Below are 11,669 nucleotides of genomic sequence, written 5' to 3'. Positions count from 1 at the left end.
TTTCGATGGAGTAACGAATTTAAGACCATTTCCCTTTAGGACCTATGGTTTATGAGATACAGCCATTTTAAAGTTTTCTGAGAGAAATTTAGATTTTTGATGGATTCTCAATGAAATCTTGAATTTTTCGATGAAGTCACGAATTAAAACCAATTTCACTCTAGGACCCATGGTTTAGGAGATACATCCATTTTAAAGTTTTCTAAGTGAAATTTCGATTTTTTGATAAATTTTCTATGAATTTTGGAATTTTACGATGGAGTCACGAATAAAAGCCCATTTCCCTCTAAGATGCATAGTTTAGGAGATACAGCCATTTTAAAGTTTCGATTTTTGATGGAATTTCGATGAAATTTTTATTTTTTCGATGGAGTCACGACGCATTTGTTTAGGACGCATTGTTTAGGAGATATTGCCATTAAAATTTTTTTTTTTAATTAAATTTCGATTTTTGACGGATTTTCGATGAATTTTTGAATTTTTCGTGGAGTCACGAAATAAGTTTTCAATTTTCATTTTCATTTTTTAATGTTTTCATAACGACGATTGACATAATTATCTTCTCAGGCAGGCTTTAAACTCCTGGAGAACGTATTTCTGAACACAAAAACCGCCATCGACAGTCGCATATCTCTCAACGAGATGGCTGAACAGTTCAAAATTCACTTGTTCTGGGTGCCGGGCCACAGAGATATCCCAGGGAATTGTAAAGCGGATGAGCTTGCGAGACTAGGATCTGCCCTACACATTCCAGGGATACTGGAATCTGTGGGTATGCTTCTAGCGACATGTAAGCTAAGTTTTCAGGACCAGGGCCGGAAGGACAACGAATGATAGATGGTCACAAAGGGGAGGCTGTGAACACTCCAATACTATGTGGCCTAATCTAGACTTGAAGAGGTCTACTGCTTTGCCAGAACAGATGTCTTAGTCATTGTGTCCGTCATGACTGGTCACTGTCTAGTCGGAAAACATGCTGACAGACTGAAGGTTGCCAGCAATGACTTTTGCAGAAGCTGTGAGGCAGAAGAAGAGACTATAGAACACCTTCTATGTCTATGTCCCGCACTAGCATTCAGAAGGAGTTCCACTTTAGGTTCTCATTTCTGTCTGGTTAAGCGGATGTGAATATTCGCAAGTTATTGGGCTTTTCAAAGCGATCTGGATGGTTCGACGGAACAAGAAGGCATCTTTCTTCTTCTGTTCCTGTGGTATTACAATGAACGAAAACGTCCAAGTGAGTCTGAGAGCAATGTGTTTGAATGAGATGGAACTCGATCCTCATATGATGGTCATGAGATTTGAAAATTGAAATTTTTGTGTATTAAGCGCCAGCAAAAACTTTAAAATCCGTTCTGCAACATACATTCTAATTCAAAAATATTTTCATAATATTGTTTATTATTGTTTCCATCTTTTTGCTCTTGGGGAAATTTCTTTTTTTTTTTTAATTTTTTTTGTATTTCATAACAAATAAATAAATATTTACAATAAATAAAACAAGTCACTACTACAATCGCACTTTGTACAACATCTCTAAAAAACTTTCAAAACGGCTGGATCATCTTAGCCGCTTTGGGCTTCTTTTTTTTTAACAAACAAATCTTTGGAAATTTGCATATTCTTTTGGAACTTAACAGCTAAATTAAATCAAAAATAAATAAATAAATAAAATTTTCATATGAATAAAATGAGGCATTGTCATCATGGTCTACGTCATTGTCTAAAATGTTGGTGGTTGTTTTTGGTAAATGCTCCATTAACGTTTCTTTTGTCCGGCAAAAGCCATGTCTTGAGCATCACCATGTGTCTCCTGTGAGGAACGGGCCCAGGCATGAGGATCCCAGGTGGGGGCAGCATGTTCCAAATGTTCCACATGCTCAACATGATGGGGTATTTCCAAATGATGATCTAAATGATGATCGACATGATGCTCCAAATGATGGGGGACAATGTGTTCAACATGATGGGGCACTATGTGCTCAACATGCTCATAATGATGGGGTATATGCTCGATGTGTTCATGGTGATGGGGATAATGGACGACCTCGTAGTTGACAATCTTGGGGGAAAGGAAAACAAATTTAGAAGGGACCATGTTTTGATTAAAAAGCTCAGCTTCTTACCTTTGGCTTGGCAATTTTGAAGACCACCAAGGCTCCCGACAACACCAGAGACAAGAGACCCAAAGTCATGGCCTTCCAGGTCTTCAAGGCGATAAGGGCAAGGGCTATGGGCACCAAGACAGTGGTCTTCAATTTAAGACCCAGCAAGAAGGGTAGCACAGCTTTGCGTATCATGCCACGACCTTTAAAATTTTGAAAAAAATTAATAAAATTACAAAAGTTGGGTTTGGTTTTCCCTGACTCACCCTCTGTATCACGTTCGGCCAATGGAATCATAGCACCCTTGGTCAAGGCATTATTCAACAAAAAGTCTGGCACAAATGATCTGGCCTCGGCGCTTTGGAAATATTCCGGAGCCCGTATGCGCAACGAATGTGTCACCAAGTAATTGTCAATTTCTTGGAACATTCTCTCTTGGGCATCCATGGCCCTCTGTTGGGGATTACGCATAATTCTGCCCGTACGCACTATGGACAATTTATCTGTGATCATGACCTCATCTTGCTGAAGGGCCGTATTGAACCAACGCATGGCTTTGGGTTGAACACAACTTGTGCTGAAATCCTTTAGACATGATCTGTACATGTCAAAGGCCAAATCTGTGGCCGACTGTGGGTGTTGGGCAATTTGGGCGCCAACGCCCACTGCCAGAACAACAATAACAATCAAGAATCTATTCATCTCCTTGCCAAGCGTAATCCTTGCTGCGCTTTCACTTTTCTATGGCCGCTCAAATTGATGTGTGTGTGTGTTTTTTTTTAATGACGGTGCGTGCGTTATTACCCTCTGGCTGGTCAACTGGATATGTAAATGTCAATTGTGGCCACTGAGCTTTTTATATGGCCATTTTTCTTTCTTACATATTTGTCTATCAATTTCAATTAAAAACAAAAAATGGTCTTCGATTTTGCTCACTTTATTGTGTTAGTCGTTGTCGCTCCAAGACGTTGCCCCTGTCGCAGTGTTTGTGGGTATGCGCTCATGCGCAACCATTCGTAGGAGTGTTTCTTGCGACAGCCGCAAGCCTAACGAAGAAAGACTTTTCTTTTTTTCGATTTTTGGCCCTGGCTTAGTTTATTGGCTTAGTTCGAAATGGTTTTTTTTGGCATTTGATTGGTCAGCTTATCAAAAACTCACGCACACACACTCACACTTTGTGTACTCTCCCCGGTTTTGGCCTCGCTCTCTTTTCCCTTATGTCTCTTTGTTGGATTTTGTTGCTGCTCCGTTATACAATATTTTCACTTAATCGTGTTTAGCCTAAGAATTACTTCATTTCCTTATTGGCACTTTGTGTCTTTGTGAGACTGTTTGGTGTGGCTGTGGCTACAACACTGACCATCACTGTCTGGCCATCGCGTATACTCCAAAGAATTTCAAGTTAGCCTAGGTCCAATGTTTTGGTATTTAAACGCCCAAATTACTTTCTTGATGGACACTTGGAATGTAAACAAACAAAAAAAAAGTCGTTCTTATATATTTCGAAAATTACAAAAATTGCTATACTCTCTTAGGCCGCTCTACTCGCCCCTCTTTCTATTTTGAAGGTTCAGCTTTCAGAAATAATGAAATTGGAATGTCGGTCAACGGATAGGCGGAGTTTTGAGCCCAGTTAGATGACGGGCTAACAGAAACGGTCAATCCACAGCTCAAGCGCCTCATAATTCCGTGAGGGGGATTTTTACTTACAATGCAAATATGCCCATGAACTTTCCATTCAGGGACAGAGGCAAACTTCACACATATCATCAATGAGTGCTGTCCGAATCAAGTTTAAGGTCAATGAAAGGGGATTCCTTTTTATAGCAGAGTCTGTGCCGCATTGCAACACCTTTTTGGGGAGATGTTTTTACATGGCTTCTATACATGGCATAGTAGCTGACAAATGACAACAGCTGAATGGGATAATCACGGCTGAATGATGTTCTCACCAGGATTCGAACCCTGGCGTTTAATGTCATAGGCGGACATGGTAACCTCTGCGCTACGCTGGCCTTCTTATTTCTAATGAAAAACCCTATGCCTCTCTAAACAAAAACGAGCCTTTAATAAACTTCAGACCCCGAAATGGGGATCGACCTAATTTACCGCTATATCCGAAATAAAATAATAACAAATGACAAGTAAAAGCGTGTTAAGTTAGGTCGGGCCGAATCTTGCGAACCCACTACCATGGATTCTGCTAAAATATGGAAGCTATATCTGATTGTAGGAAAATCGTGGCTTGTAAAGGCACAAGAAGTCAAATCGGGAGATCGGTTTATATGGCGGCTACATCATGTTCTTGACTGATTTGGACCGCACTTGACATAGTTAGTGAGAGTCATAACAGACCACTACGTGCAAAATTTTAGCTAAATCAGACAAAAATGGCGGATTCCAGGGGTTCAAGAAGTCAAATCGGGAGATCGGTTTATATGGGAGCTATATCAGGTTTTAGACAGATGGCGACCGTACTTGGTACAGTGGTTGAAAGTCGTAACAGAATATCGCATGTCAAATTTCAGCCAAATCGGACGGAAATTACTGCTTTTAAAGACTCAAGAAATCAAACCGTAAGATCGGTTTATATATGAACTATATTAGGTTATAGACCGATTTGAACCGTACTTGGCACAGTGGATGAAAGTCATAACAGAACACAATGTTCAAAATTTCAGCCAAATCAGATGAAAATTGCCGCTTACAGGGGCTCAAGAAGTCAAATCGGGAGGTCGGTTTATGTGGGAGCTATATCAGGTTATAGACCGATTTGGACCGTACTTGGCACAGTGGATGAAAGTCATAACAGAACACAATGTGCAAAATTTCAGCCAAATCGGACAAAAATTGCAGCTTGTAAGAGTTCAAGAAGTGAAATCGGGAGATCGGTTTATATGGGAGCTATATCAGGTTATGGACCGATTCGTATATATGGGATCATGTTCTTGACTGATCTGGACCTCACTTGACATAGTTATTGAGAGTCATAACAGAACACTATGTGCAAATTTCAGCTAAATCAGACCAAAATAGCGGATTCCAGAGGCTCAAGAAGTCAAATCGGGAGACCGGTTTATATGGAAGCTATATCAAGTTTTTGACCGATTTGGACCGTACTTGGCGCAGTTATTGGAAGTCATAACAGAACACAATGTGCAAAATTTCAGCCAAGTCGGATGAAAATTGAGGCTTCCAGGGGCTAAAGAAATCAAATCGCGAGATCGGGTAATATGGGAGCTATACAAGTATCTAGACCGATTTGGACCGTACTTGGCACAATGGTTGAAAGTCATAACAGAACTCTACGTACAAAATTTTAGCCAAGTCGGATGACAAATTGAGGTTTCCAGGAGTTCAGGACGTCAAATCGGGAGATCAGTTTATATGGGACCTATATCAGTATCTTGACCGATTTGAACCGTACTTGGCACAATTGTTGAAAGTCCTAACAGAACACTATGTGCAAAATTTAACAAAATCGGTGGCTAAAAAAATTTTAATCGGGAGACCGGTTTATATGAGAGCTTTATCCAAATCTAAACCGATATGGCCCATTTACCATCCCCAATGGCCTACATCAATATTAAGTACCTGTGCAAAATTTCAAGCGGCTAGCTTTACGCGTTCGATCCCTATCTTGATTTTGACAGCATACGGACATGGTTAGATCGACTCAGAATGTCGAGACGATCAAGAATATATATACTTATGGGGTCCTGGATGAATATTTTGAGGTGTAACAGACGGAATGACTAGATTAGTATACCCCCATCCTATGGTGATGGGATCGCATGTCACGATCATATTCAAGATCCAGGATCGATTTATATGGCAGCTATATCAAAACATGGACCATTATGGCCCATTTACAATCCCAACTGGAGGTATTTGACCAAAGTTTCAAGCGCCTAGAGTCGAGGTCACCGATGCAGGTCCAAAGAAAGTCCAGAACTTTCCTTTTACCGCATTCCATGACCTTGACGCTCTTCTGCCACTTGGCGCCATCGAAAGCCTCGAAGGAGTCGTCCTCGCCTTTTTCGATGGCTTCCGATAGAGCTAGGAGAATCTTCGACTAGTAACCATCTCTCAGTGGATAGCCGGCCTTCATGATTGCCCCGGTCCAGGATAGGCATATGTAATTCAGGCTTTGATGACAAGCTGACCAATTTCCTAGGCCTTTTGCCATCAGGCGCCTGTGCATCGCCAAATCGCTGCTATTTCTTCCCTGGATTGGGCTTGTCATTTGATTGACATGCCTTTGTCGGGAGGACACTCTGCTGACCACCCTTCCTGGCTCTAGCGGCAGGATCAACAAAAGGCCTTGGCTTAACGGTTTTGTCTTTTTCTGGGCTTGGTATTATGCACTCGATGCTTGCCACTGGCGGTCTCGGTTTTGTTTTGTAGCGTAAGTTGTAATTGTTGTAGTCTTCGCATCGGTGTCAGTTCCAGTATCGTCCGATGTAGCAGGGGGCAGCATTCGTTCCACGACAGTAGTATTCATCATAGACTAGTACTTCCTGATGTGAAACCTATGTTTGCGCATCAAACGCTTGTCACGGATCGTCAGAGTGGATGGCTCTAGACCCTCTATTTTCCTCAGACGAGCGTTTGTGGCCTTCTTCCCGTTTCTGCTCGTCCGTCTTCTGTACTTTACCCCTCTGCGAGGTTCCCGCCACTCCACCAGGAGTTGAGGTTTCGGCTGCTGTCGGTTCTGAGAAGATCATCTGGGCGTCCTCCTCATCCGTTTCATAAAACTGCACTGCTCCAACTCCCAAGATTCCATTGGAAACAGGAATCTTCCCAAGGGGGCGAGTCAATGTTGTCTTGTCAGGTCAGTATATTGTGTGTAGAGTTTGGGTAAAGTGTATGTTGTGTGCGTGTTAGCTGTATATAACATGAGATTGGGACCTGTAGATCTTGCGTCCCTGCCGAACCTGTTGGTTCGGGTGGATTCACGGTGTTGGACCGCTGACCACCTGCAGAGTTACTCTTTGTGATAGTGTCACTCATATTTGTATTTTTGGGATAACTTTTAGTTCAGGTTGGATCCGAAGTCACCACATTCACCTAGGAAACCATGGCGCCCTTGGGCATTATGATTTCCCCGGTGAATGCACCGTCTCTAGATTCAACCCTTTAGCCCCCACATCGCGTCCTAAAAAAATTAGTCAACAAAATCGAAAATCAATTTTGCGCTGATCAATGTGCAAAAATAGAAATACTAAGGTCGATGAGATAGGCCTCAATCAACAGCTCATGAGGCCTTGTTTCTAATTCATATTAAGTTTTGTTCCAAATAATCGTTGCACTGTCGAATTTTAGGGTAAAACTTGGAGAAAACAGTCAATATTCGAAAAATCATTTTTGCGTGGACCACTGTGCAAAAAGGGAAATATTTCGGCTTTGGACAACCCTTGTGTTGCAATCTGCCAACTTACAGTTCTATCGTAAAGCTTGACATTTTTGAGGTTATATGTACTCAGAACGTTTTGACATACGAGCGTTATTTGTATTCTTTACAGTAACTTAGAAAATTCGCCTCTCCCAAAAAATGGAATTAAGTCGTGAACATTTTTGTGTGATTTTTTTACAACCCCTGTGTTGCAATCTGCCAACTGACAGCACTATCGTAACGCTTGTAGCCATACCTGGTTTGGCTGTTGGAGACCAAAGTGAAATTCATTGTGCAAAATTTCAACCAAATCGTATAAGAATTGCGCTCTATTTTGGCTCAAGAAATAAAATCGGGAGACCGGTTTATATGGGAACTATATCAGGTTGTGAACTGATTTAGACCATACTTGTCACAATTGTTGGAGGTCAAACCAAAACATCTCATGCAAAATTTCAGCCAAATCGGTTAATAATTGCGCCCCCTAGCGGCTCAAGAATTGATGATCCGAGAACGGTTTATATGGGAGCTGTATCAGGTAATGAACCGATTTGAACCATACTTGGCAAAGTTGTTGATGGTCAAACCAAAACACCTCATGCAAAAATTCAGCCAAATCGTTTAATAATTGCGCCCTCTAGCGGCTTAAGGAGTCATGATTCGAAATCGCTTTATATGGGAGTTGTATCAGGTAATGAACCGATTTGGACCATAAATGACACAGTTTTGGTCCAAAATTGCACTTGGTGCAAAATTTCAGTTAAATTGGGTGAGAATTGCGCCCCCTAGAGGCCCAAGAAGTCAAGATCCAGGATCGGTTTCTATGACAGCTATATAAAAACATGGACCGATACAGCCCATTTACAATCCCAACTGACTCACACTAATGGGAAGTTTTCGTGCAAAATATCAAGCGCTTATCTTTATTCCTTGGAACGTCAGCATGCTTTCGACAGACGGACGGACAGGGCTAAATCGACTTAGAATGTCAAGACGATCAAGAATATATACCTTGATGGGTCTTATCAAAATTTCGATGTGTTGTAAAGGGAATGACGAATTTAGTATACCCCCATTCTATGGTGGGAGTATGAAAACATTGCATTTCAAATACCTGGAGTCCACTCCGGAAACAGAATCCAGTTCAAATATCGTTTCTTGCAGCCCTGTTTGACACCTGAGTCTCTGTTGCAACTACCAATCATTTTTCCCGGTTGTGTTCACCGACCAACTCGCTTATCTCCTGGCTGAGTTCATTTATCCTTGTAGTGATAGGCTTGGTTCGACGAAGGTCATCTTCATCTTCTAATTTCACCGCTTTGGTCCAGAAATTTGGATTCCCGGCTCAGGATAACTATGAGCTCAACACGCTGAAACTTTAAGCTCCAATCTGTGTGGTGTTCTTCGTTACCATGAGAAGTTAAGCTGGGAGCTATCAGGTTCGTTCACGGATTGCGGATACTGGAATGCTTCACACGGAGTAGCTGCAACTGCAGTCGTAGACAATCAGCTGTATCGAGTGGAGAGCCCTAGTCAGAGGCCGAGACGGGATAACTATGAGCACCACACAGGCTGGAACATTGAGCTCCGACTTGTGTGGTGTCCATCGTTATCGCGGGAAGCTTAGCTGAAAGCTACCGGGCGCGTCCACAGGTTGCGGATGGTGGAAAGCTCCGTTTTTTTATGCGGAGTAGCTGCAAATGCGGCCGCGGGCAGTCAGCGATTTACGAGAGGAGAGTCTCAGTGAGTGCCAATGATACTCGAGATGACAAGGCGAGTTATTGGCGCCTTCAAATAACCAATGGCCAACATCAGCGTCTGCTCCGACAAACGTAATATGTCTTCGGTATGGTCCCCAACGCCTGACCAGTTCGTTTTTATACCCTCCACCATAAGATGGGGGGTATACTAATTTCGTCATTCTGTTTGTAACTACCCGAAATATTCGTCTGAGACCCCATAAAGTATATATAGTCTTGATCGTCGCTACATTTAATGTCGATCTAGCCATGTCCGTCCGTCCGTCCGTCTGTCTGTCGAAAGCACGCTAACTTCCGAAGGAGTAAAGCTAGACGCTTGAAATTTTGCACAAATACTTCTTATTAGTGTAGGTCGGTTGGTATTGTAAATGGGCCATATCGGTCCATGTTTTGATATAGCTGCCATATAAAACGATCTTGGGTCTTGACTTCTTGAGCCTCTAGAGTGCGCAATTCTTATCCGATTGGAATGAAATTTTGCACGACGTGTTTTGTTATGATATCCAACAGCTGTGCCAAGGATGGTTCAAATCGGTCCATAACCTGATATAGCTGCCATATAAACCCATCTTGGGTTTTGACTTCTTTAGCCTCTAGAGGGCGCAATTCTTATCCGATTGAAATGAAATTTTGCACGACGTGTTTTGTTGTTATATCCAACAACTGTGGCAAGTATGGTTCAAATCGGTCCATAACCTGATATAGCTGCCATATAATCCGATCTTGGGTCTTGACTTCTTCAGCCTCTAGAGGGCGCAATTCTTATCCGATTAGAATGGAATTTCGCACGACGTGTTTTGTTATGATACCCAACAACTGTGCTAAGTATGGTTTAAATCGGTCCATAACCTGATATAGCTGCCATATAAACCGATCTTGGGTCTTGACTTCTTGAGCCTCTAGAGGGCACAATTCTTATCCGATTTGAATGAATTTTTGCACGAAGTATTTCGTTATGATATCCAACAACTGTGCCAAGTATGGTTGAAATCGGTCAATAACCGGATATAGCTGTCATATAAACAGATCTGGGAATTTGACTTCTTGAGCTTCTAGAGGGCGCAATTCCTATCCGATTTGGCTGAAATTTTGCATGAAGTATTTTATTTTTAGTTTCAACAACTGTGTCAAATAAGGCTCAAATCGGTTCATAACCTGATATAGCTGCCATATAAACCGATCTGGGATCTTGACTTCTTGACCCCTAGAGGTCGCAATTATTATCCGATATGCCTGAAATTTTGTACAATGGATCCTCTCATGACCATCAACAAACGTTTTTATTATGGTCTGAATCGGACTGAATCTATAGCCCGATACAGATCCCATATAAATCGTTCTCTCTATTTTACTTCGTGAGCCCCAATGGGCGCAATTCTTATACGAATTGGCTGACATTTTACACAGGTCTCCAACATATAATTTAATTGTGGTCCGAACCGGACCATATCTTGATATCGTTTTAATAGCAGAGCAACTCTTTTCTTATATCCTTTTTTGCCTAAGAAGAGATGCCGGGAAAAGAACTCGACAAATGCGATCCATGGTGGAGGGTATATAAGATTCGGCCCGGCCGAACTTAGCACGCTTTTACTTGTTCTATTTGACGTACGTTTGCCATTTAGAGTCTATGATAAGAGGAGGGTGGTCTGAGGTGAGAATGAAGAGCCTTCACTATGCCGTGAGGTTTATGAGACCTTTACGATTAAGGTGATGCCAGACGAACAACATGAGAATTTTCCCATTATCCTGGTCGAGGTGTTTGCATTTATGCTGAATAATGTGGAGTCCTTATTTGTTCAGCCAGTGCTGAGACTATGGTCGTCGCAAGTGCCTGGTTTCCAGAGTTCATGGTAAAAATTTTTCGTTTTTCCTATAAAAACAATGCAAATATTTCATGAATATTTCCCCATGAATATTTCATTAAGAACAGGGACAAACCTCTCACTTATCAATGAGTTGTGTCCGATTCAAGTTTAAGAACAATAATAAGTGGCCTCCTTTTTATAGCGGAGTCCGAATGGCTTGCCCCAGAGCGACACCTCTTTGGGCAGAAGTTTTTACACGCCGTTTCGCCAGCTTTAGGAGGGGACAACAACCGCTGAAAAATGTTTTCTGATGTTTTCGCCAGGATTCGAACCCAGGCGTTCAGCGCCCATAGATATTTTCTTCTCTTAGGCTTCCTCCCTAAGAGCAATGCTCCAATATCAGGGTTATGAACGGGGGAACAAACAGCAACTGACAAGATCTAAACATTATACAATTTAATGTCGTTATATCTTGACCTGATAATGATGGCCAGCGAGTCAAATAGTCATCTTTATGCTTCTGGTTAAGTTCAAGCATCTTGCATTTCACCAAACAGTGGATTATAAATTCGATGCCCTCTCTCTTGCTTCATAAATGGTC

The 11,669-nt window shown here is 41.8% G+C and overlaps 1 protein-coding gene across 1 annotated transcript; it reads right to left on the bottom strand.

Annotated features, from left to right (window-relative positions):
- Positions 1 to 1,759: 1,759 nt before the first annotated feature.
- Positions 1,760 to 2,876, bottom strand: LOC106082243 (uncharacterized). Its single transcript, XM_013244634.2, has 3 exons — positions 2,372 to 2,876; positions 2,127 to 2,308; positions 1,760 to 2,062 (listed from the first exon to the last, which is right to left on the bottom strand). Exons 1-3 carry the CDS (start codon positions 2,805 to 2,807, stop codon positions 1,760 to 1,762), a joined length of 921 nt encoding a protein of 306 aa, XP_013100088.2. The 5' UTR covers positions 2,808 to 2,876.
- Between the last annotated feature and the right edge of the window lie 8,793 nt (positions 2,877 to 11,669).

The sequence above is a fragment of the Stomoxys calcitrans genome, chromosome 2, assembly GCF_963082655.1.
Source record: "Stomoxys calcitrans chromosome 2, idStoCalc2.1, whole genome shotgun sequence".
Taxonomy (NCBI): domain Eukaryota; kingdom Metazoa; phylum Arthropoda; class Insecta; order Diptera; family Muscidae; genus Stomoxys; species Stomoxys calcitrans.
The sequence above is the reverse complement of the archived record's forward strand: the minus strand, read 5'-3'. Positions and strand labels throughout refer to the sequence as shown.